This window comes from Anolis carolinensis, chromosome 1, assembly GCF_035594765.1.
Source record: "Anolis carolinensis isolate JA03-04 chromosome 1, rAnoCar3.1.pri, whole genome shotgun sequence".
NCBI lineage: Eukaryota > Metazoa > Chordata > Lepidosauria > Squamata > Dactyloidae > Anolis > Anolis carolinensis.
In genome coordinates this window covers 277,121,373-277,148,568 of record NC_085841.1, presented here as the reverse complement: position 1 = coordinate 277,148,568, position 27,196 = coordinate 277,121,373, and the positions used below count along the sequence as shown (strand labels likewise).

Here is a 27,196-nt window from a genome sequence, read left to right as displayed (position 1 = left end):
TGTGTTCTTACAACTGGGAGGCAAGGCTTTTGCATTGTGTTGTCAAATTTTGTATTTCTGGGGCGTTTAGTTGTGTTATAGTCACAATGCATTATTGTGAGTTTTGTGGGTCCGGATTGTGGTTTTGTGGTGTGGTTGTGTTGTTACAACCGGGAGGGAAGACTTTTGCGTTGTGTTGTCAAGTTTTATATTTCTGGGGCATTTAGTTGTGTGCCCAGTTTCGTATTTCTGGGGCGTTTAGTTGTGTTATAGTCACAATGCATTGTTGTGAGTTTTGTGGGTCTGGATTGTGGTTTTGTGGTGTGGTTGTGTTGTTACAACCGGGAGGCAAGGTTTTTGCGTTGTGTTGTCAAGTTTTATATTTCTGGGGCATTTAGTTGTGTGCCAAGTTTCGTATTTCTGGGACATTTAGTTGTGTTGTTATAGTCACGATGCATTGTTGTGAGTTTTGTGGGTCCGGATTGTAGTTTTGTGGTGTGGTTGTGTTGTTACAACCGGGAGGCAAGGCTTTTGCATTGTGTTGTCAAGTTTTATATTTCTGGGGCGTTTAGTTGTGTGCCAAGTTTCGTATTTCTGGGGTGTTTAGTTGTGTTGTTATAGTCACGATGCGTTGTTGTGAGTTTTATGGGTCCGGATTGTGGTTTTGTGGTGTGGTTGTGTTGTTACAACCTGGAGGGAAGGCTTTTGCGTTGCGTTGCCAAGTTTCGTATTTCTGGGGCGTTTAGTTGTGTTGTTATAGTCACGATGCGTTGTTGTGAGTTTTGTGGGCCCTGTGTGGTTTTGTGGTGTGGTTGTGTTGTTGTAACCTGGAGGCAAGCCTTTTGCATTGTGTTGCCAAATTTCGTATTTCTGGGATGTTTAGTTTTGTTGTTATAGTCACTGCGCAAACAACTTTATCATTTTATATATATAGATATAGATAACGCAATTCAATGTTTAATAGGCTTTTCCTTAATCCCTCCTTATTTTCCAACATTCTGCCAGACGGTTTATGTTGGATAAATGAGACTCTACTGTACTTTAAAAAGGGTTTTTTTGTGGTTTAGTTATAACAGAAATCCAGTAACAGAGGTAAAGACTAGAAATAAATACACTTAATACGATGGATATTTGTATTTAGAGGCAAAACTATATATTTCTAGCCATGATTATTGGGTAAAGTAACCTGTAAAGTCCCAAAGAGTTGAGGGCCTGGTGGTTTAAAAATAAAATCTGACTGTACATTTACAGAGCTTTAATTGACAAGAGAGGCACTTCTGCGGATAATCCCAGAATATGCCACATGGTAATCTAATATTACTTTTGCTATCATTGCTCCATCCAAGGACTTGGAAAGATATCTTGGAGAACTCTAGCACTGTGGTTTGGGCATCGTTGGATTAGAACTCTTTAGCGTAGAATTCTAAGCACTTCATCAAACTTTTAACCAAATTCTATGTTATTGAACTATGTCTGCTACCTCCTTTAGAAACACTTGCAGCAGCCTGCCTGTCCCCCAGAGGTTTGGTTTGTATTTTTTATAGTTGTAGGAACAGCATCTGTTTGCATTTGCTCCAGGGTTGCTGCAGATTCCGCAGCAGTCTGATAGTTTAGCCTTTTTGCAAGTCTTTGCTGCTTGCAGCCTGCAAATGTATCATTTTGTTCTGGAGACCGCCCCTTTTCCTGGGGATAGAAGGCTCCATTTTGAGAAGCCTATTCTGCCTTCTAGACTAAAGGAGAAGCAACATAGATGTGCTTGTGTGGCCAAGCCAGGCCAACTCTGAAAAGGCCATCGTAAGTACAAACAATTGACCTGCCTTTAAAACCAGTGCCAAGCATAGATAGGAGAAAGACCAATTCTTTCTAATAGCTTTGGCACTGGGGCAGAGAACATCTTCGGATTTCTTTGCCACTGGAGGAAGCCCTACCAACTTCGCCTCAAAAACTAGCTTTGAGCTAAGATAGTTATAGATCTTTTGATAGCAGCTCAGAGCTAGGGTGAAGAGGATCTTAGGACCTCTTTGCCTTTGGTGGAAGTTAACCTAGCAACCAAAAGGGGGAAAGCAAGCAAGGAACATCTGCAAGGTTTTATAAGTGGACTGTTTTTATTTGCAACTTTAATTACATGTGCCAAGTCTGCCAAGGACTTTGTGAAATAAAATTTTGTTGGATTGTTCTACTTGAAGTGCCTTTGGTTACTGGGATTTCCAGAGCTTCTAAGTAAGGCCCCCGCAGTTCACCTGGGCAAAGGAAGAAGCACATCCTAAAGCTTAAAAAGGTGCCTGGGCGTGATGGCATAGTAATCTAATATTACTTTTGCTATCATTGCTCCATCCAAGGACTTGGAAAGATATCTTGGAGAACTCTAGCACTGTGGTTTGGGCATTGTTGGATTAGAACTCTTTCGCATAGAATTCTAAGCACTTCATCAAACTTTTAACCAAATTCTATGGTATTGAACTATGTCTGTTACCTCCTTTAGAAACACTTGCAGCAGCCTGCCTGTTTTGAACATAGGAAAAACCTTTCCTTATGTTTTCCCCCAAAATTTTGGAGGACCTCCCTTTTGAGCAGGGATGGACAACAATGGGGTAAAGAACTATGGCTGTCCACATGTTTTTGCACTAGTAATTCTACTAGCCTCCAGCCAGGACAGTCAATGTTTAAGACTTATGGACGCTGTACTCCAAAAACATCTGGAGGGCTACAGTTTTAATAATCTTGCCTTTTTTTTTGTATTGGCATAGTTACCTTCTGAAATGTTGTGAGCCACCCTGAGTTTCAGTTTTAAGAGAAAGGTAGAATAATGAATGGATGGATGGATGCAGTGAGTTTCCTAAAGGTGGCCAGCCAAATGCTTCCAGCTAGCCCACAAGCAGGGTTTCCACACCAAGTGGGAAATGAATGTCAACATGTGTTGTGGCTCAGCCATCATGGCCCAGGTTACATTGAGAGTTGGAGTCAGAAACAGATGAGGTGGCGGAATTCGAAGACATTCCTGCTCAGGACTCAGGCCCCATGGCCTTGCAGGTGCTGAATATCATGGATCCGCTAATTGGCAAACATTCCAAATTCTCTCCAGTGTTAACCACACCAGATGGTACAGACTTGGGGGAGAATGGAAGTTTTAATCAGAGAGATTTTGTTACCAAAGATAGAAGTAGAAAACAAGGACTGAGAAGAAGTCAAGGACTTGCTCTCAAACTAGATAATGATTAGTTTTCCCATGAGAACTTTCATGGGCCCTGTACTCCCTAATTCTTATAGACTTGGGATTCTGTTAAAAATACTCTGCACTGTATTTTCATTGCAAGTCAAGAAAAATACTTATTCACATATATAAAAGGAGAAACAGCAACAATATAAAGTATTAAATATCTTCAATATCTTACCCAAAATTTTACTAGAAAGAAGGCATTCTGAGGTCCTTTTCCAAACAACTCCTTCAAGCCACCTTTCTTTTCAGGAAATTTGTCATAAATCTGACGAATGTCCACCGATTCCAGCAATGGATCACTGTAAGAATGGTTGGCATGTCCAATATGTACGAAGAGGTGTTTATTATACTGCAAAGTAAAGAAATAAAAAGCAGTATAATTAACTGATGCAAAGAGAACACCTGTTTATTCTTGAAAAGACTTACAGTGCAGGAATGTTTTTGATAAATCAAGTTAAAGTAGCTAGATGTTGCAGCATCACTGTTGGAAGGCATCATTTTTGGTGACAGGTTGGAGATTCAGCATTTAAATGCTCTCACTGCACATATAAAATGAATATATTTGGGGGAGGTTTCTAGCCCAACTGCTTCCCCAAGAGGCTAGCTTTGAATGTTCAGTGTCCCTTTAGTGAGCAGATATTAAATTGTCCACTGGCAGTCTGAATGGCATGGTTTAGAGCAGTGATTCCCAAAGTGGGCGCTACTGCCCCCCGGTGGGTGCTGGAGCAATCCAGGGGGGCAGTGATGGCACCTATTAGGACACGGGGCGGGGCCAGAGGTGGGGTGGGGCCTCTTTCCAAGTGCCGGAGACAGGGCTGAGCACCTGAGGTGCCTGTTAGAACACACAGGGGGCGGAGCTAGAGGAGTGGGTGTGGCTTCTTCCCAAGAGCCCGAGACAGGGCTGAGAATCTATACCTCTCCTGAGGCACTTGTTGGTACACAGAGGGTGAAGCTAGGGAAGAAGGCGGGGCCTCCTTCCAAGAGCCTGACAGGGCTGAGCCTCTATACCTCTCCGGAGAGGCCTTTTAGGACTAAAGGGCGGGGCTAGGGGCAGGGGCGGGGCCTCTTCCCAAGAGCGCAAGACAGGGCTGAGCCTCTGTATACCTCCCCTGAGGCGCTTGTTAGAACATGGGGGCGGGGTATAGAGGTTCAGCCTCATCAGGCACTTAGGAAGAGGCCCCGCCCCCTCCTCTAGCCCCACCTCCTGTGTCCTGGCAGGTGCCACAGGACAGGGATAGAAGCTCAACCCTGCCTCAGAGCTCGTAACTCTGCCCATCCCAGTCCTGGCTGCCCATTTGTGGCCCCGCCCACCTCCCCTTGCAGCCCTGCATCTTGGGCTAGGGGAGAGGCTCAGCCCCGCCATCTTGAGCAGGAGCCACACCCCCTCTAAGCCACGCCCCCTTTCCAGGGGGCACTGAGTCATATTTTTTCTGGAAAGGAGGCGGCAGGCCAAATACGTTTGGGAATCACTGGTTTAGAGACAGGGCACTGCTTCATTTGTATTAAATTAAAAATTAATTCCCATTAGAACATACGATTTATTGATACCTAAATTAATTATTTGTATAAGTGTTCAAAGCATACAGTCGAAATACTACATAAGAGCAGTAAAAAAGGAATGGATGGATGCAAATTGACATTCTGTTGATATTTTCAGTGTACTGAACTGATGGTTTTCTTATATGAGGTCAGTAAAAGCTGAACCAAAGACGTTCTATATTCTACATAATGTTTCAGAACAAATATCCAAATAAGTCTGAAATAAGCATTGTACTTCTGCTACATCATGTAAAGAAACTGTTAATAAAAAAGCAAAGTAGAACAGCTTTGATGTGTCTCATACAGTTCTAATATAATAATAATGCTTTTAATAATGTAATAATAAAGCTTTATTTATATTCTGTCTCTTCTCCCCAAGGGGGCTCAGGGTGGCTTACAGCAGAAAACAATATACATAGTATCATCACATTTACTTCCAAAAAGTTAAATCAGAACAAACAAATCAAAAGGGAAAATCACAACACATAAAGAAAATAAATCCAATAAGACATGTTAATTATAAGTCATGACGTCATCCAGACTGTATATAAACGATTAAAACAGTTAGGACATATAGTGCCACTATAGCATCAAGAGATTTGCTCTCCTTGATAAAAACAATAAAACCCAATTAAAATTTTGATACTAAAAACCTCCATTTTTTGTTTACAATTGACAATTTTTAAATGCCTGCTTCCTAAGCTATGTTTTCAACTGCTTCCTGAAGACAGTTAAAGTGAAAGCCAGTTTAATCTCCTTGGGGAGGGCATTTCAGAGCCAGGGAGCCACCACTGAGAAGGCCCTCTCCCTTGTCCCTACCAGCCGCACTGGCGACGAAGGTGAGATTGTGAGGAAGACCTCCCCAGCAGAACTCAGAGCCGAGGCAGACTCCCAGGAGAAGATGTGGTCAGGCAAATAGGCTGAACCCAAGTCATGCAAGGCTTTATAGGTAACTAGCTGTACCCGACCACGCGTTGCTATGGCAAAGTGGTGGTGGTATTGGTTAAAAATTGTTGTGGAATGTTTATTTGATGTTATTTGTATTTTTAAATTAATGTTATTGTAACTTACGTTTTTTATGTATTATATTTTATTATTTTGTTGTATTATTTTTACTTATTTTGTGTTATTATAGTATTTTATTGTATTAATTTTTGAGTGTTTTTAATTTTTTAAGTGTTTTATTATTTTTATTGTATTATTTGTATTTATTTTATTTTTATTGTTTTATTATTATTTGTATTTTTATTCTTTTATTATTTTTATGTATTATATTTTATTATTTGATTATATTATTTTTATTTTTATTTTTAATTGTATTATTTTATTTTGGGGTTTTTAGTATTTATTTTATTATTTTTATTAGAAATAATATGACAGTATAGTGGTATAGTAGAATATAGTACATAATATGTAATGTTGATATTGTGCGTTGATAATAATATAATGTATTGTATGTATATATTATTTATAAGCCTCTGTGAGTCTACATCGGGGTGAGAAGGGCAGGATATAAATTTAGTAAATTAATATATAAATGTATGTCGTGCATTTGCATAGTGTGCATAGTTAATGAGATGTTTTGTGGATGGGCCCAGACGGAGGAGCGACATTCCAATATGTTTCCTTCGATAGAGAAAAATCTGAAATACTGATGTTCATAGATTTTGGGATTGACCTAGATTTGGATAAATATACCCTGTATTTGTATAATAGGGATATTTAATGAGATGTCTTGGAGACGGGGCCAAAGTGTAGACATGAAATTCCGTGTATGTTTGTTTAGATAGAAATGTGAGATATGGATAGTTACGGTTTAAATTTATAATAATAATACTCCTATAGGTGACATTGTGCACGTATTATTATTATTATTATTATTATTATTATTATTATTATTACTATTATTATTTAACTGTCAGTTTAACTGTCACTCCTGAGGATGTGTGGTTGGGTTATTATTATTGGATTATTTTTATTCTTATTATTATTGCTAACTGAGAGACCATGAAGGCCAGTCATATAGAAAAGGAGGGTGACTTTGTTTTTGCCGTCCTTTTTCCCTTGGCGCCTGGCCAATGGCCTTTTAACCGGTACCGTGGACTTCATCTCCCAGAATTCCTGGCCTTTGAACCATCCGCGAGGGTTTCTGGGAGTTGGAGTCCCGAACGCCATCCATTGGCATTGCTGGAAACCGCTTGGGTCTTCAACTCTCAGAATTCATCCAGAATGTTTTGCTGGCCGAGGTCGGAGCACAGTCACAGAGGGTGGTTTTCCTCTGTCGCCATCCTGCTGCCTTGGGCTTCCGAGCGGCTGCCCTTTGCAGGAGGGAAAGGTGGAGGAAGGGTTTGGCTGGGCCTGCTGCCTGAGAAGGGAGGCGAGGCCTAGCCAGGCGCCAAGCACTGGCTTCACATAGGACGCCACCCCAGGAAAGAAATGCCTTCCCGGGAAGGGGCGAGGAGGTAGCGGAGGAGGGCGGGTGTACATGGATATGGAGATGTGTGTGTGTGCGTGTGTATGTATGTCGGCTGTTGGGGAAGGGCGGAAATTGAGGCCTGGAGGTGCAGTGGCCGCCTGGAGCTTCCGCGGCCTTTCTGGCTGCCGGGGAAGGCGGCAAAGTGTATGGGTCCGTGGGGGGCACCTGGAGGCCCGCAGAGAGTAGCCACCTTTCGGGTGGGCCGAGAAGGCAGGAAGGTGAAGCAACAGGGTGAAGGGCGCGAGGGCAGTGGAGGTCGCGAGAGAGGGTGAGCGAGGGGTGTGTGTGTGCGTGCGGAAAGGGTTGGGAGGATTGTGGCGCATGCGTACATCGCCTGTTGCGGTTGTTGGTGTTGTGATTGTGTTTTTAGTATAATTGTGTTTTATCTTACTGAAGGCAGGGATGATTAATTGTGTTGCCAATTTTTGAGTTTGGGGGGTTTGGGGTTTTTCTGTTTTGTGCATCGCCGTGATGCCAAAAGCCTTTTATATATATAGATAGATAGATAGCTTTAACTCTGAATTGGGCCCGGAAACCCACAGGTAGCCAATGTAGTTGTTTTAACAGAGGAGTTAACTGCTCCCTGTAGTTGGCTCCTGTCATAAGTTTAGCCTCTGCTCTTTGCACTAATTGTAGTTTCCAAACCGTCTTCAGAGGCGTTGCAGTTATCCATCCAGGATGTAACCAAGGCATGAGCCACTGTGGTCAGATTTGGCTTTTCGAGGTAAAGGTGCAGCTGGCACACAAGTTTTACTTGTGCAAAGGCCTTCCCAGCAACCGCTAACATCTGGGCTTCCAGGGTCAGTGCTGAATCCAGGAGATCCCACAAGCTGCAGGCCTGCATTATTAGGACGAATGCTACCCAGCACAGGTTGCCAAGCTATACCCCGATCGGCCTCCTGACTGACAAGGAGGACCTTTGTCTTGTCTGGATTACACTTCAGTTTGTTAGCCCTCATCCATCCCATCACAGCAGCCAGGCACTGGTTCAGGACCAGGGAAGCTTCTTTGGCTTTAGATAGAAACAAGTAATAGCATTGTGTGTCATCTGCGTACAGATGGCACCAAACTCCAAAAATTCGGATGACCTCCCCCTGCGGTTTCATGTAGATGTTAAATAGCAAGGGGGATAAAATCAAGTCTTGTGGGACTCTACAAGGTAATGGCCAGGGGTCCGAGCAGGCATCCCCCAGAACCACCTTCTGGGTCTGGCCCTCCAGGAATGAGACACTGCAGAATGGTGCCCCCAAGTTCTATCTGGGGCAGTCGACCCAGAAGAGTACCATGGTCGATGATATTGAAAGCTGCAGAGAAGTCCAAGAGAACCAACACTGACACACTCCCCTGGTCTAGTTCTCTGTGGAGGTCATCCATCTACCAAAATGACCAAAGCTGTTTCTGTTCCATAGCCAGGCCTAACGCCAGACTGTGATAATCAGTTTCATCCAAGAATTCCTGTAGTTGAGTAACGACCACTTGTTACAGAACCTTCCCCAAAAAGGGAATATTGGCAATATATTATACTTCTATATATATTAGCTATACAATATTTAACAGATATGTATTATGAGTTTGGTGCAAGGCCAGTGTGATGTAGGAAAGCTGAATTGAAACATGGATCCCAAAGTTCAGCTGACTGTTTAGCTCTTAAGCTCTTGGCCTAAGCTGCTTCAGTGGGCTGGCATGGCAATAAACAAGCTAAGTGGAAAGCCATTTATACCTTGAAAAGTATTTGGCTGCCTGAGCCAAAGGGCATCTGAGGCCATTTTTTCCAGGCCCCTTTTCTTCAGTTGTTGCATACCAACGGCTCCTCCCCTTACTCAGACATACATGGGCCCTTTATACAGTAACATCATATTTACTCCAGGCTCAAAAACACCCTAACACATCCTAGGCAAGATTAATCAAGATAGTGGATATGAACTCAATAAACTACATGGTTAGGCACACCTTTCAAACCTGATATAGCTTTACCTAGCATATTCTTTTATTAGACATCCCTATCTTAAAGTTCTTAGAAAGTTATACAAACTGACTGCATGGCAGGGGATTTGACTGAATGGCTTCTTCCACACTATGATTCTATGACTGAAGACAAAGAAATATACAAGAAAAATGGACCAACTTCTGTCCTGAAAAGATTCAAAAAGTCAACTATCAACCAAAGAATGGGAGAGTAAAATCTGAAATTTGTCAATTGTTCACCAAACATTTAAAAAGAAGATTAGGAATGAGGAAATCAAGGGTAATTTGCTGAAGAGGGGCAGGGATAAGACTATCTTGGAAGTTGATAAACTCTTCTTCACTGACACTTTTGAAATAAAGACTGAATGGTCTCCTCTCAAGATCTAAACTCAATTCATGCAATTATGGGTCAGCTCCCTAGCTTTTTAATCAATCAGTAAGATTTCCTTACTTTTAACTACATTACCTTGAAGAATACGTGGGAAATTTCTCATTCTTACAGATCAGCCTTCATAAAAACATGTTTAATTCTTTTAAGAATGCACAAGATAGAAAAAATTACGAAATGAATGGAGGCAATGAATGCTTCAATGAGCAAACTAATGAATGACGAAACTCAGTCAATGAATGCTTATGAGTAAATGCCTTTCAAAGGACAGGCTTAACTTGCATACTGATCAGTTACACAAGAATTACGGTAATTATCATAGTATTCTGTAACAATAAGTAATTATCAAACAGCATCTGCACAATTGTTGGGCAAACTGCAAATGCAACAATCTTGTTATCCTTTAAAAATTCATTTTGAAACAATGTACGTGAAAGATTTCATATAAGCACCAAACTGTACCTTCTTGATACAATCTCAATTCAATTTCTAGACTTCAAATTACTTTCTTAATCACCTTTATTAAAATAGCAATGGGGATGCCAACTAAACTTCTTCTCAGGGCTTCTGCATTTATGATACTTTAAGTATTTGGGAATATGGGGCTATATTTTGACAGCATGAGATGGTCAAGTCAGGTGGAGATTGGAACGTTCCTAAGCTACAAATATCACCTGCATAATTTATAGCTTCACCAAAATTTAAAAACTTACTTCTGATTTATAGATGATATTATGCAGATAAGGTGGTGCCAATAAAATAATTTAAAAGGGGCATAACATTCTTCACTTACATTATCTCAAATATCTTTCCACAAATCTGCAAGGTTGGCCTACAATATTTATGTTCTACAGTGAGATCTCATCCTTCTACTGTGTAACATAATGTAACTCAAATAGATCCAGTTGACCTACAGCAAGGTTTTTGGATCATGTGCCTGAAATATAATGTTTCCCACATTGCAGATTGTGGGTAGAGACATAGACAAGCATGTCTAAAGACTAATGTCTAACGAGTCCATGGGTAAGATACAAGATACGAATCCATGATATCCTGGCTCATGGCTTTAATATAAAGGATAAACATGTTTTGAGAGCAATTACATTAAATCTATTTGCACTTATCTACTCCTTTGTTTAGCTTTTCTATGAAAGACAATTTAGAGGGGAAGATTCTGAAACATACATTTACTTTTTGTAGACTCTAATCAACCCCCACTAAAAGTCTAATGTGGCTTGCTGCCAAGTATGTGTGTACAAGACTGCAACCCAAGGGATGCATCTTCCAGTACATGACACACTAAAAAAACCATTGGTGAGCACCCTTTGGGTTCGGTCGCTTAACCTATTACAGATCCACCCAACAGTAGCCTAGCCCACATTTGACTAGTTTGCTTGCAAGAAGGTCATGGAGGACTGTGTCGAAGGCCTTACTGAAATCAAGATATGCCACATTCACAGCACTCCCTGCATCTACCAAGCTTGTAACTCTATAAAAAAAGAGATAAAATTAGTCTGGCATGACTTGTTTTTGAGAAATCCATGCTGACTTTTAGTAATCACAGCATTCCTTTCTAAGTGATTGCAGACTGCCTCCTTAATGATCTGCTCCAGAATCTTTCCTGGTATTGATGTCAGGCTGACTAGATGGTAAATTTTGGCTCCTCTTTTTCCCTTCTTGAAGATAGGGACAATATTTGCCTTCTTCCAGTCTGCTGGGACTTCTCGTGTTCTCCAAGAATTCCCAAAGATTATTGCCAGTTATTGTGAAATGATTTCTGCTAGTTTCTTCAGTACTCTATCCCTCTTCAGTTGGTTCTCGCAGAAGCAGAGGCAGCAGGAGGACATTTTTGCTCCCTGGCTTCAGGTAGGATTTGGCTAAGATTTGGCTAAGATTTTAAACTGAGTGTGGGCTTGGCTCCTGTGGTCAAAGTCTAACTGTTGTGTGACTGTTGTGTTGAAAGAGAGCCAGGTACTTAAGTTGATTGACAGCAGGCATTGTCCCCTGTTAATTGAGTTTCTGGGAAAGCTTTATTTGCCAGTGTGAGTTTCTGCCAGAGCCTGATCCCAGAAGGGCAGTTGGTTCTCGCAGAAGCAGAGGCAGCAGGAGGACATTTTTGCTCCCTGGCTTCAGGTAGGATTTGGCTAAGATTTGGCTAAGATTTTAAACTGAGTGTGGGCTTGGCTCCTGTGGTCAAAGTCTAACTGTTGTGTGACTGTTGTGTTGAAAGAGAGCCAGGTACTTAAGTTGATTGACAGCAGGCATTGTCCCCTGTTAATTGAGTTTCTGGGAAAGCTTTATTTGCCAGTGTCGCGCGCGCCGTTACTAAAGGCACCTTTACTAACTATCCTTTGCAGTACATACAGGGAACAAAGCAACATAAACAAATACACAAAGAGGTGGTTTGTTGCAGTCTGCACATAAAGTGCGTGCATATTACTTAACTGTACAAAGATCCCACTTGGCCACCACGCTCACCAAGAGATGCAATAAAAGCAAAACATTCCCATCACATGCACCAGCTGTGGCATGTTCCGCTTTTTCACACAAAAACTAGACAACTACAACTGCTCCAAATGTAAACAGATGACTCTGATGGAGCAGAGGATCCAACAGCTCGAGCACCGTATTAAGATCCTTAAGGACATTCAGGCACTCGAGCTCTTCTTGGACACTGCACAACACGCTGCTGTAGATTTGCAGCCTGCATAACACCAACACCACCAAGACCATGATCAGGAACCTTATGGGGAGATCAACTTAAAGGTAGACAACCCTCAGGCTTGGAAGGAGGTCACCCATAGAAGGAGACGCAGGACCAGGCAGCCTCCGCAGAACTCCTCTGCTCAGCTGCATTTACACAACAGATTTGAAATTCTTACATCATTAACATACAATCAGGAAACACATCTTGTGGAGGACCACAGTTTCTTAGATACCACTCAGTGGACCACCCTGGATCAATGCGCAGGGGATAGCCCTGACGGGGACAGTGCATCACCACAGTCACACTTATGTAATCATGCAAATGCTCCATCCCCAATCATAGACCAGGAGCAACAGGAACATCCTTGGGAGAGTAATGGGCTCTCGGATGTATCTCAATGGATTGTCATTGATGAATGCACTGGGGATGTTGAGGAGGAGGACAACACTTTACACCTACATGATTCACTTCAACAGGAACACTCTTCAGGGGACATACACACTGTCTTGCACAAAAGGGACCCTGTCAATCCTCAAAGGAAACAGGTCTTGGTAGTAGGTGACTCCCTCCTTAGAGGAACGGAAGCCATCATTTCCAGACCGGATGGGATGGCTCGAGAAACATGCTGCCTCCTGGGGGCAAAAATACACCATATCACTCAGAGGCTCAGCAGGCTCCTAAAGCCCCATCACCCTCCCCACCTTATGTTGATTCATGTAGGTACCAATGACACCGCTAGGCATACTTTTCAAAAGATCACAAATGATTTTCGAGCTCTGGGAACAAAGCTAAAACTGTATAATGTACATGTGATCTTTTCATCCCTCCTCCCTGTTGTAGGACACGGCTCTACAAGGGCCGGAAAAATAGTACAGGTCAATAACTGGCTCAGAAAATGGTGTCAAGAGGAGCATTTTGGCTTCCTTGACCATGGTCTACTCTTCCAAGAGGATGGACTACTGGCAAGCGATGGGGTGCATCTCACACAAGTAGGAAAACATCTTTTTGCACACAGACTCACAAACCTCATCAGGCGCACTTTAAACTAGATCCACTGGGGGAGGGGAACAACAGCCTGGCAAACACTATATTACCCACAACCACAGGGAACCGCCAAAAGGCTAAACGGAGGGCTGCACAAACACAGCAAGGACCAAGTACAGAGAGCACAATAATCCCAAATAAACAGTTCGAGGGGAGGTCACAGGGGCTTACATGTCTTTACACTAATGCTCAGAGCAAGACGAACTCCAACTCCTAGCACAGCACCACACATACGATGTCATAGGCATCACTGAAACCTGGTGGGATGACTCCCATCACTGGAATTTAACCATTGAGGGCTATAACCTCTTTTACAGAAATAGAACAAAGGGGAGAGGAGGGGGAGTAGCTTTATATGTCAAAAACAGTTACGTTGCAGAAGAAATGCAAGACTGTAATCCGGGAAACCAGCTTGAAAGCATCTGGATAAGAATCAAGGGAACCGGGACTCAAAAAGATCTTGTCGTGGGTGTCTACTACAGACCTCCGAGTCAGGATGAAGGACTTGATGAAGCCTTCTGTCAACAGCTGACCAAACAGGCACAAAGAAGAGATATAGTAGTCATGGGCGATTTCAATTATCCCGATATCTGCTGGAAAACAAACTCAGCCAAGAGTACAAAGTCCAACAAACTCCTCACTTGCCTTGCAGATAATTTTATGGTCCAGAAGGTAGAAGAGGCAACAAGGGGATCAGCAACTCTTGATCTAATCTTAACAAATGTGGAAGACCTGATCAATACAGTTGAAGTGGTTGGATCCTTAGGGGCAAGTGACCATGTGCTCCTGCAGTTTGCAATACAAAGGAATGCTGAAACTAAGACAAGTCAAACACGCATTCTGGACTTTAAGAGAGCTGACTTCCAAAAAATGAAGGAATTACTGAGCGGCATTCCATGGACGCCGATATTAAAAAACAAGGGAGTTAAGGATGGATGGGAGTTTTTCAAAAGTGAAATACTCAAGGCGCAAATGCAAACAGTGCCAACAAAGAAGAAAAATAAGACAAGTGCAAAGAAGCCAGAATGGATGTCCAAAGAACTTCTAACTGAGCTAAAGCTCAAAAGTGACATGCACAAGAAGTGGAAAAGGGGAGAAATCACCAAAGAAGAATTCAAACGTATAGCCAACACCTGTAGGGAAAAGGTTCGCAAGGCTAAAGCGCAAAATGAGCTCAGGCTTGCCAGGGACATAAAAAACAACAAAAAAGGCTTTTTTGCTTACGTTGGTAGAAAAAGGAAGAAAAAGGAGGCGATAGGGCCATTGCAAGGAGAAGATGGGGTGATGGCGACGGGACAGGGAAAAGGCAGAACTACTTAATGCCTTCTTTGCCTCGGTCTTCTCAGAAAAAGAAAGCCATCTTCAACCTCAGCAACACGGAATGGACGAAGGATTGGGGGAAATCCAACCCCAAATAGGGAAACAAGTTGTCCAGGAACACTTGGCCTCTCTAAACGAATTCAAGTCCCCAGGGCCAGATCAGCTACACCCAAGAGTACTGAAGGAACTAGCGGAAGTTATTTCAGAACCACTGGCAATTATCTTCGAGAGTTCTTGGAGAACGGGAGAAGTCCCAGCAGATTGGAGGAGGGCGAATGTAGTCCCTATCTTCAAGAAGGGAAAAAAGAACGACCCAAACAATTACCGTCCGGTCAGCCTCACATCAATACCAGGCAAAATTCTGGAAAAGATCATTAAGGAAGTGGTCTGCGAACACTTAGAAACAAATGCGGTCATTGCTAATAGTCAACACGGATTTACCAAAAACAAGTCATGCCAGACTAATCTGATCTCTTTTTTCGATAGAGTTACGAGTTGGGTCGATACAGGGAATGCTGTGGATGTAGCATACCTGGATTTCAGTAAGGCCTTCGACAAAGTCCCCCACGACCTTCTGGCAAACAAACTAGTAAAATGTGGGCTAGACAAAACTACGGTTAGGTGGATCTGTAATTGGCTAAGCGAACGAACCCAAAGGGTGCTCACCAATGCGTCGTCTTCATCATGGAAAGAAGTGAAAAGTGGAGTGCCGCAGGGCTCCGTCCTGGGCCCGGTTCTGTTCAACATCTTTATTAACGACTTAGACGAAGGGTTAGAAGGCACGATCATCAAGTTTGCAGACGACACAAAACTGGGAGGGATAGCTAACACTCCAGAAGACAGGAGCAGAATTCAAAACGATCTTGACAGACTAGAGAGATGGGCCAAAACTAACAAAATGAAGTTCAACAGGGACAAATGCAAGATACTTCACTTCGGCAGAAAAAATGGAAATCAAAGATACAGAATGGGGGACGCCTGGCTTGACAGCAGTGTGTGCGAAAAAGACCTTGGAGTCCTCGTGGACAACAAGTTAAACATGAGCCAACAATGTGATGCGGCTGCTAAAAAAGCCAATGGGATTCTGGCCTGCATCAATAGGGGAATAGCGTCTAGATCCAGGGAAGTTATGCTCCCCCTCTATTCTGCCTTGGTCAGACCACACCTGGAATACTGTGTCCAATTTTGGGCACCACAGTTGAAGGGAGATGTTGACAAGCTGGAAAGCGTCCAGAGGAGGGCGACTAAAATGATTAAGGGTCTGGAGAACAAGCCCTATGAGGAGCGGCTTAAAGAGCTGGGCATGTTTAGCCTGCAGAAGAGAAGGCTGAGAGGAGACATGATAGCCATGTACAAATATGTGAAGGGAAGTCATAGGGAAGAGGGAGCAAGCTTGTTTTCTGCTGCCCTGCAGACTAGGACACGGAACAATGGCTTCAAACTACAGGAAAGGAGATTCCACCTGAACATCAGGAAGAACTTCCTCACTGTGAGAGCTGTTCGACAGTGGAACTCTCTCCCCGGGGCCGTGGTGGAGGCTCCTTCCTTGGAGGCTTTTAAGCAGAGGCTGGATGGCCATCTGTCGGGGGTGCTTTGAATGCGATTTCCTGCTTCTTAGCAGGGGGTTGGACTAGATGGCCCATGTGGTCTCTTCCAACTCTACTATTCTATGATTCTATGATTCTATGATTCTTGGATGTAGTTCATCTGGCCTTGGAAACTTGAATTCATTTAGAGTAGCCAGGTATTCCTGGACTACTACTTTACTTATTTTGGGTTGCATCCAGTTCTTCTGTCTGGCTTGGAGGTCTCTAGTAGATCTTCACAACTACATCTTTCAGTCCTTGTGCCCTTAATTCTTATCCAGATGCTCTCAAACTGGTTTCTTCGAGTGTATCTCAAGAGTTTATGGAACAATAACTCCTGCTGTGCCCTAAGTTGTCACCAAATGTGTCCAAAATCAATTTGTCTCATATACGGCCCTCTGAACATGAAAGTAATTTCCTTGGAAGAACTCAGAGTGATGATCACACAGAATGGCTCTTCCTTTCAAGAGATTGGACTGTTAAGGTCGCAGAAGAGGCAGGAAAAGATGGGCATGGACTTCCCCTTCTCTCTGTCACCACATTAAGGAGGTGTGTGACCTTCATCTTTTGATTCATAAACATGTGGAAAAGACAACTAGTATAGTCCTTCTTCAAAAAACTTGCTTGCTTCAATCTCCATGTATATGCAGAGCTTTGGTGGCCTTCAAAACTGCACTCTATGTGTGTCTGGGTGATTTCCTAAGTCTATAAACAATTGCTTCCAAATCATTATGACTTCCCTTTAAAGCTACTCATTTAGAGCCTTTATTTTCATTGCCATCTTTGGAACTACGCTGTGAGTAAAAGAATTCGTCATCATTCTGTGTAGCATAGGAATTATGCAACATAAGGAGAAAATAATCACACATGTAATGTCAAAATAAACATTTTATGTCCTAAGAATATTGTCAGATGATGCCATGCCATCTGTCCTTCTGAAACACATTGGAATTTTTGCTGCTGCACCAACAGCATCTGGTACTTTTGGCAAGATCTGGCAACAGTAGTAGCTTTACAGCTGCCTTTTGCTATGCTTCCCACTTAGAGAACATACTGTCTTCTGTAACATGTCTTTTGCTTTCTAAATGATCATTTAGATCTTATTTCTATGAACTTGAAAGCAAAGAAGTCACAGAATGAGCAAGGGATAGAGACTGATGTATTCTGTTACATTCTTGGAACTTGATTCATCTCAATCCAGCTTTTCTCTCTATAACAGACTTTCAAAACTAATCATATCACAGAGCAATGGATTCAAATTGCAGAAAGGGGATTCCACCTAAAGAAAAACTTCCTGACTGTAAGAGCTGTTTGGCAATAGATTGGTGAAGTCTTCTTCTCTGTAGGTTTTTCAGTAGGGCTGGATGGCCATCAGTCATGGGTGCTTTGATTGTGTTTTCCTGAATGGCAGGCGGTTGGACTGGATGGCCCCTTGTGGTCTCTTCCAACTCGTATGATTATATGATTCAAGATAAACTGAGAACTGAAATCTAGTAATTATTAAGTTACCGTATTTTTAACAATTAATTTACCAAATACTTAGTCCCTTCTAAAATGGCACAGCTGCATTTTATTCCTTCAAAACTGAGATATAAAATACAGCTCATGAGGATTAAAACAACTACACACAACACTGAAATCTGATATTAATTGAAATTGTTAACTCTGAAATAGTTATGTTATTACAGACTAAATACACAAGCCTCATGTATTCTTAACACTCTGACTAGAGAACAGGGCTTTGTGTTGTTTTACATGGAATATAGCATGCACATCCAGAGAGGAAGCAACTTTTGCGAAAGAAACAAAGAAAATATTGTATAGATATCACTATTAGGAGTCTTATGCTTTTATGCTTGAGTCAGTGACTTGAAAGTTGTTCATTTGTAACCAGTGATCTGGATTAGATCTATGTCTTCCACTAAAGCCTAGACCTTAAGAGAAGGAATTCCACAATTCTGTGACAGCTGCTGAAGACAGCTTAATATGCATTTGATCTTGAAATTACAGTTCCTCTTCATTCTGGAAAGAAGTGGCTAGTGGAGTGCTGCAGGGTTTGGTCCTGGGCCCAGTACAGTTCAACATCTTTATTAATGACTTGGATAAAGGTTTAGAGGGCATGCTTATCAAGTTTGGAGATGACAGCAAATTAGGAGGGATAGCTAATACAGTGTTCCCTCACTTATTGCGGGGGTTACGTTCTAGGACCACCCGCAATAAGTGAAAATCCATGAAGTAGGGGCACTATATTTATTCTATGTGTGGAGGAGAGCAAACCACAGACCCCTTACTACAATACAGTCTGTACTTTATTTTAGCAGTTACAATATACAGTACACCGGCAGAGAAGAAGAATGGAAACTAAATAACCCTTTTTATTCCCAACCCTTCCTTACCCTCCCCCTCCCTTTATTTCTCTCCCCCCCTTCCAAACCCCTTGGCACACCGCAATACCATGATAAATGTGTATATTAATTTAATTAAAAACCCGCGAAACAGCGAGGGAGCAAAAAGTGAACTGCGAAGTAGCAAGGGAACACTGTACTCCAAAGCACAAGATCAGAATTTAAAGCAACCTTAACAAATTAGAGAGCTGGGCCAAAACTAACAAAATGAATTTCAACAAGAAAAGATGTAAGATACTACACTTAGCCAGAAAAAATGAAATGCAAAGATACAGCATGGGTGATGCCTGGGTCAACAACAGGCCATGTGAGAAAGATTTTGGAGTTTCCGTGGCCAAAAAGTTGAACATGGACCAACAGTGTGATCCAGCACCTAAAAACGCCAATGGGAGGTTTAGAGGGCTGCATCAAAAGGAGTATAGTGTCTAGATCGAGGGAAGTCATGGTGCCTTTGTATTCTGCTTTGATTAGACCTCACCTGGAATACTGTGTCCAATTCTGGGCACCACAGTTCAAAAGATATATTGACAAACTGAAAAGTGTCCAGTGGAGGGCGACTAAAATGAGCAAAGGTCTGGAGACAAGACCCTATGAGGAGCGGCTTAAAGAGCTATGTATGTTTAGCCTGCAGATGAGAAGGTTGAGAGGAGATATAATAACCATGTATAAATATGCAAAGGGGTATCATAAGGAAAAGGGAGCAGGTTTGTTCCTCTGAACATTAGGAATAAGAACAAAGGAAGCAGTTGAAAGCAACACCTTTTCGGTCTGGAATTGCCTTCCTGTCTAAAAAAAAGGAGGGTGGGGGTAAACTCTTATCATTCATTGTTCTCCTTTCTGTCTTAAATATTCCAGATTTACAAGCCTCAGTTTCTGATGAGAAATTTGTTCAGTGCAGAGATTGCAATTGTTTAGAATCTCAAATAATATATTTTTTTTGCATTTGAAAGTCCAAACAATTCTAACGTTACAACCATTGTTAAAGAAATACTACTGCTTCCAAGGGCACGAAAAATACAAAATAGTCAATAATGCAAAGTCATGAACTGTTTCAGTTGTCCAACTGAAAGTATCCTCTATAGCCTCGAGATGGTTGCCTCATATTTAAGTCTCTAGGAGCTGAAGAATGCAGTAAGGCCATGAAAAATGGCTCTTGTCAAATAATACCAAGAGGAAAAAATATAATCCATTTAGGAATTCAAAGGAACTGAGACAAATTGCTGTGTCATGGGACGCTAATATACAAGTTGTGGCAAAACAAAGACAAATCACCTACATTTGTTTTACTTGCTAACATATGATTATGCATATGGCTATACTGGGGATTTTTTTTCAAGTGAAATAAGCTATTGCAAAAAAGGGGGAGTAACAAGACAGAAACAGTACAGATGTTTTAATTACAGCTTTTAAAAATGTGTTCTAATTTTGGCACTCTAGTGCAAAATAAAGCACAAAAAAAACAATCAATGGGTGCAATCATGTGTAGTACAGTAGGTTTGGGCTAAGTGAAGAGCCACCCATGGTTATTCCATCCCTCATGGAGACCAGGCAGGACCACAGAAGCCAATCATATGGCTTTTGGAAGTGAGTAATCTGAAACCTTAGATGCCACCCTGGGCATAACATGATTCCTGTCCTGCACTTTACCCACCTCCTTCCATTTTATTTTTGGTGCTTGTTTTTCCTAGTTTTACCCTTATAGCTACGAAGTAGGTTGAAGTGGTGTAATCTTGGCCTATGTTCCTTGCTATTAGCCACACTTCACCCCTGGCTTTATGTTATTTTTATTACGTGAGCCCTACTCTAGCTCATATTGCCGTCTGGTCCAATTCAGAAATCATACCCATTGATTGTAGAATCACTCAATGGAGCAATCTGTAATTTGCTTTTTACATCAACAGTTTTTATATTGTTTTTAAAATGTTTAAAAAAAATTTTTTTAGTATGTTTAAGTTGCTGTTGTTACTATTGGCTCATTGTATCTTGTATGATGTATGTTGGTACTGAATGTTTACCATGTGTAAACTGCTCTGAGTCCCCATGGGAGATAGAGCAGTATATAAATAAAGTTTGTTGTTGTTGTTGTTGTATGTTGTGGTTGTTGTGTGCCTTCAAGTTGTTTCTTACTTACAGTAACACTATGATGAACCTATGGCTGGATATGAAGTTTGTTCAGAGGGGGTTTGCCTTTGTTTTTTTTTCTGAGGCTGAGTGTGTGGTTTGCCCAAGGTCACACAGTGGGTTTTGTGACTGAGTTGGGATTCAAATCCTAGTCTCCAGAGTTGTAATCTAACAGCCAAATCACTATGCCATGCTAACCTTGATCACTATATCTCACATGCTCCCACATTTCTTTAAGGGGCCTGAAATGTAGTTTGAATCTAGATGTGATATCTGTAGATGCAAATCAGCTTCCAGGGAAGAAGCCAGAGGTAAATAAATGAAATACTTCCTGTATTCTTCCAGGTGTGCCTCACAGGCTGGACTTTCAATCTTATGAGAGTGGTGCTTGATGGGGTGAAGCAGAAGGTTGAGAAAAGCTGCTGGAATTAGGCATATGATGCAACAGGCACCTAAGTTGGTACTATGCAGGTAATAAAAGCACTTAACTGTCTCCCAATGCCCCATATGGGCCAAAAATATGCCTGCATGACACCAGCTACACAGGTATACTTTTCTGTTTTCCTATGTCAATAGCAAATGGTGGCAAACTACCACTCCACCTCGCTGGCAAATTTGCATGTGAGGAAGAGAATGTATTGCATGAAGCAGGAAGAGGGATCACTATACAGTATTTATCAACATTATGCTTTTCCTTGCTTGACTTATAGAAATCCAATACTATTTTATATTCAAGTTGAAAACATTTTCTCATAGCGCTCACAGCTGCTTGAAATAAACCAGTCTTCTATATACACGATTAGTACAATTGACATGTTGAATTGCCACACATTTCTTTTTAAAAAGGAACAGAAGAAAGTACCAATTTTAACCTGCAGTTGTTGAAACTGCATCTTTCAAAGTATTTGTAAACAATTATGATGGAAATGATTCTGAGTTCATTTTACATTTGAAGTTTAATGTGTGTTCACAGACAATCCACTGAAAATACATTTGTTTAAATGCATGGTGTTCTCCAGAAGGCAAAGGCTACCAAGGAACTAAATTGGTTTACACATTTTGTAGCTGGCAGAAAATTCACCCACACACATACAGATGTATTCTATGTATAGAATCATAAAGTTAGGAAGAGACCACATGGCCTATCTAGTCCAACACCTGCCATGCAAGAATACCCAATTATAGCAATATAGAGGAATACATAAAGGAGGAACACCCAACTAAAGCACTGTGTAATATTGGTTATCATCCAGTACACATTTGGTCTACCGTGTCTCATGAAAGTACATCACATACTAAAAGCTGCTACAGGAATGAGACAGGAAGAATGATACCACCTTTTGACTTTATTAATCCAGTGATCTACAGATCAGCATTTTGCTTACAAATGCATGAATTGAAAATTCAGATTCTTAAATTCCAGAAATATAATTATAATCTCTTTGTCCTTGTTCACAGATGTATTTCATATGGAAGGTGAATGTATTTCCATCTTTCAAAGTGAACTGGTGGAGCCATTTATCTCTCCAAGAAATTCTTAATGAAAACTGCTGTATATGTATATATTAATCCTAGCTCATTCTGAGTATAACTGACACTACATTAACAGAAAGTACTATACTGAGTAGATGCAATGTTTAGATAACATTATTCATAGCCTTTTAGAGTAACATTAGTCCCACATATGATGGCCCACATTATTTTTTCTATATCAGAAAAAGAGTATGTTGAGGCTAAAATGCAGATCTGACTACTTCATTCTCCCAGCATTCCAAATGAATACTACCCACAGTTTCTTAGGCCTGACAGTCAGGTTTTATTATACACTGCCAAATGAAAACGTTAATCCCACTATTACATGTGATATTGGTCTTCGGTAAATTGCTTCAAGAAAAGAAAAAGACATCTACATTTTGCTTTAGTCTATCACATTTGGTCATGCTTGGGTGACCTTTCAGATCTTGGATGCTAATAATTAACACTGCATTTTCTTATTTTATTTTAATTTATAGATGGCACACACTTGCTCCAATTAGTCACCATCAGTTCACCACAAATGTGCCACATGATGATTGCCTACTTCTGGATCAGTCAAGTAACAGTGTGGAGGAATGTGGACTAAATACATATTTTCTGTAAGTATGTTTTCCTAACTCCTTGTGCCCTGTTCATAATCAATCCCAGAAGCATCTAAGTCCTGCTATGATAGAAATGGAGGAGGAGGAATGACCTAGCAGCAAGGATAACTTCTTCCCATTGAACTTTCCTAGAGAGAGGTAAAGGAACACAGTCACCATTCTTATGGCTCTTAATTTGCCTGGCAAACTGAAGGAGGAAAGGGACCACTCCTCAGTCACCTCCCTATTGACTTCACTTGTGGGACACTGAGGACCCTCACCACAGTAACCCCAATATATTGAGAAGCATTCTCTCAAGCATTGAGATCACAGGTCATCAAAAGCACTTTGAATCCAGACTGAAAACATATTGTCAACTAGTGCAATTCTTTTAAGAATGCTGTCTTTTACATGCTGTCTGCAATCAAGCTGTTCCAAACCAGACTAAATGCAACTTCCATGTATTCTTCAAAGGTAGCTCTGCACCATGATAGGGATATATCTAAGAGTATTTCTAAGCAACTACCAATAATAATTAAATATTAATTATAATTAAATATTATTGATAATTATTAATACTGAGTAATATTCCAGAATTAAAATAAACTTAAAATATATTCTATTCCCAACAAGGATCTTGGAAGAGTCCTAGACTACAGGACAAAGTCTTGCATTAAGCTGGACCTGATGAAGCCCTTATTTAATGCAGCTTTGATGACAAATTGCTCACTTCCATGATTAAATAACGCATTCACATAAACTAGAAGGCTTTGGAAAGTTTATAAACCTGGCTTCCAAGGAACACAAGGGGAAAGAGAAAGAACTGTGTGAGATATAAACCTATGTTACTTTTCACATTAATACATCTCAGGAACACACTACCATATACATTTTCATTATGCAATTAAAAGCCAATTCGTAGGAATTGAAGTCAGGATAACTACTGTAAAAATAACGTTTTTGAAGGGAGTTCTTACCATGTACATTTCTACCACACCAAAATTATATCAGATAATATTATTTTCAAAGAAGCAAGTCCTTATTAGTCAAAGTTTCAAACCCTTACAGTGTGTGTCAATGCACTGCAATATACTAACATCTGGACAACTTTTGTTTATAGGGTTGCATTTAACAAGATTTCAGCCTCCTCTATCTGAGTGAATGATATATGACTATGGGCAAATTGGTTCTGAAGAAGCTAAGTAAACATTCAGAGGAGCTTGGAATAGGGATGCATCCCTGTATCCCTATTCTAAGCCCCTCTTGGATTACACAAAATGATAAATATTAAGCCTGTGTGATCAACGAAAAAAATGTTTCAATACTCATTACAAAATTAGGGGGCGTTGGCAAGTCATTTCTAAAGTGTTTATGAAATATCGTGTCTGTTTCATTACTATAACGAGAATAACGAATTATTTGTTACTATTTCATTAAGTAATTGCCGGGGGGGGGGGGCTTCTGGGGCTCCTTTCTCACTTGTCTTTAGAGTTATTGGGGTGAATTTGCTACAATGGTAGAACATATTTAGCATTCTAACCCCTCCCCCCCCCACAAGTTTAAGCATGTTTTACTCATCTATTGAGTTTTGGGGGATTCTTTTAGATAACACAGCAGTAGTCCTAGAAAATGCTGCAAAGAAGGCCTGTGCCTGACTGAAACAACTTGTTGCATGCTTTTTGGTTCAATGCACATAGATAGCACAGCAGTAGCCCTAGAAAATGCTGCAAAGAAGGCCTGTGCCTGACTGAAACAACTTGTTGCATGCTTTTTGGTTCATTGCACACAGATAGCACAGCAGTAGCCCTAGAAAATGTGGCACAGAAGGCTTGCGGCTGACTTAAGCAACCTGTTGTGTGGTGGTTGTTGGTTTCCAAGGCACACAAATAGGTCAGCAGTGCACTACACTCAGCAGCTCAGTAGCCTTCAAAGATTTTTTTTAAATGCAGAAAAAAGACAAAAAATAGTCGTAAGGCAAAAGGCGCTACCCACCCCCAAAAAGATTAAGCAAAGCAATCAAGCAGTAAAGCAAGCTCCTGCCAGTGCCTAGCCTGCAATGTGCAAAGTTTCTCTCTTCTTTCTCCGGCGCAGACTCAAATCAGCCTCAGCTAAAACTAAGCTAAAATTTAGTAAGCTAGTCTCCTTCCCTTTCTCCCTCTCTGTTACGGCGCCTGCCTGCCTACCCTGCAAAGCTAAACTGAACTTGACACAGAGCTCCGTCCTTTCCTTTTCCCTGCCTGAGGAGGCTGAGGCATGGTGCTCGAGAATTTAAAGAGCAATGGCTCTACCTGATTGACTGAGAGGTATGGCAAAAAGTTTGGCTTTGCCTCCCGATAATGTTTAGTTGCTCTGTGAATTAAAAATGCATCACAGAGAATTACAACATTTACATAACTTACAAAAAAATACCAGATGAAAGTTTCCATTTTTGGCATGGGCAACACCCACACATTGGATATCATGTTGTATATGTGGATCTAACAAATTAGATCTGACTTACGACAATCAAAATTTTGCACAGCCCTAGTAAATATATGATTATTATGTAAAGGGAGTTTCTCTTGGTTATCATGTCCTTCTTCTCCTGTGGTAAAGGCTTCTACACTAACAGTAGATATAGGAATAATCTACACTTATACATTCTCATGCAGGTTTTATATTCTATGATGTGGCATCAAAATAGCTTAAATAGATTCCTACGTGAAATCCTGCAATAACATAGACCATCAGCAGAGAAGAACACTGTGGTCTGATTAGGAAGTGATGGTTTTTATTTTTAAAACTAGTCCCTTCTTTGGGTTGATTAAGGAAAAAAAGGCTGAAATGTTCAAGTGTGACATCTAAGACCTGAATCTCAAAGCTTTTAAGCAAGCAGACAATCACAGTAAACATCTGGCCCCGAGGGCTCGATTTCAATGGGATTACTCTCAGCAGTTGTATGTTATCTTCTAAGAGGCAAATCATCCTTGCTTGTAATGTTGAAACTTATTCAGCATTCTGAAGAGCATCATTGAAAAATGTACCATATTGTACACCTTAATATCTTTCTGTTGTGTTGCTTCTCACTCAGTTCTATTGTTATGAAGATTCCTCTGATGTAAGGTTACAGTACAATGTCTCTGATTTCCATTATTTAAGGAAAACATTCTCTTGATGCTGTCTCCTTCCAAAGATATATACATTCACTGGCTCGCAGAAAAGAATTATAAAAAGCATATGACGGCTTTACAGACTATTGCAATTTGCAAGCTGTTTAGAGAAAAGAAAGGCTGCTTACTCTATGTGTTCTTGAGTGTATTCCTTTCCAGAAAAAAAAATCTTCATGAAAAGGTAGGTTTAATAACATATTTTACCCACTGCAAAATAAAAGTAGCACTGTAATGTCTGATCTATGACAACAAACTAGATGGATGTCAATTGATGCTGGAAACATTTAATGGGTAAACATATGGACACAACAATAATTATTATTATACGCAAGCTTATTAAATGAAATGTAGTACTACAGTGACTACATCAGGCCTGTGTTAGATATTCCATCTTCCAAGCTGTGAAGTGAAAAATATAGTCTTAATCACACTCATGGCATTTAGGTTAACCAGGCCTATTTGGTTGTTTTTTTTTTTGTTCCTTAAAGCCACTAAAAGATATGCTGAATATTATGCTCTTTGGTTCAGAAAGTAAAAAAAAAAATGATTGCACTAAATTCAGATTAAACATTTGTTTAGGTGCATCTTTGTTGACTAGAGAATGCATATTTTCCAGTGCTAACATTTCTACTGAATAACACTAAGGGTATTCTAACACTAAGTATTCTTTACCCATTCTGTTCAAACCTTAACAAATTAGGAGAGATCTACTATGGAAACAGCAACATGCAGTGTCCAAAGTGAAAAACATTCAGAAGACGATTGCAAACAGTGTGTTTAAAAGGCACATTTACAAGGCATATTTCAGAGGAACACTTACAGAATCTGGATCTCTTTGTTGTTCAAGAAAAGCTGAAAATTCTACCAGTCGAAGTTTAGTTGTTCCAATGGAGCGACCCTGCCAAGCAGGGACTGAGGGTGCTGGGGCTGATGCAGGTTCAAACCCTAAAGTGGGAGGAATCAACGTTATGAAATTGCCTTTATTAAAGAAATCAGTAATTTCTCTGCCTTTTTGATATTAAATTGTTTTTATTTGGCATTTTTATTCTTCTCAATAAATCAACAGTTAAAGCATCGATGATACTGTTTCTCTAGCTTCTGCAGATCTTGCATTGTCTAAAGGTTCTGCTTTAAAATATTGCTGCTCCATATTGTCTAGCATGGCAAACAAAAATATTATCAA

At 40.8% G+C, this 27,196-nt stretch overlaps 1 protein-coding gene and 1 long non-coding RNA gene across 9 annotated transcripts in view; one reads left to right on the top strand and one right to left on the bottom strand.

The window, feature by feature from the left end:
* tead1 (TEA domain transcription factor 1) overlaps positions 1-27,196 on the bottom strand; it is a 245,724-nt gene that overhangs the window by 29,370 nt on the left and 189,158 nt on the right. For all 7 annotated transcript variants that reach the window (XM_008115947.3, XM_008115952.3, XM_008115956.3 and 4 more), the window contains 2 exons: positions 26,834-26,958; positions 3,372-3,545 (listed from right to left, as the gene is read on the bottom strand). In XM_008115947.3, coding sequence (XP_008114154.1) covers positions 3,372-3,545; positions 26,834-26,958 — 299 coding nt within the window. The remainder of the gene's footprint in view (positions 1-3,371; positions 3,546-26,833; positions 26,959-27,196) is intronic.
* The window catches only part of LOC107983193 (uncharacterized), a 32,639-nt gene continuing 7,029 nt past the window's right edge, over positions 1,587-27,196 (top strand). The window contains exons 1-6 of one of the 2 annotated variants that reach the window (XR_010001949.1): positions 1,587-1,773; positions 5,558-5,684; positions 21,093-21,218; positions 22,760-22,882; positions 26,003-26,194; positions 26,714-26,852. This is a non-coding gene — a long non-coding RNA (uncharacterized LOC107983193). Of the gene's footprint in view, positions 1,774-5,557; positions 5,685-21,092; positions 21,219-22,759; positions 22,883-26,002; positions 26,195-26,713; positions 26,853-27,196 lie in introns of those variants that run through there. The other variant, XR_010001950.1, reaches the window with a different exon arrangement.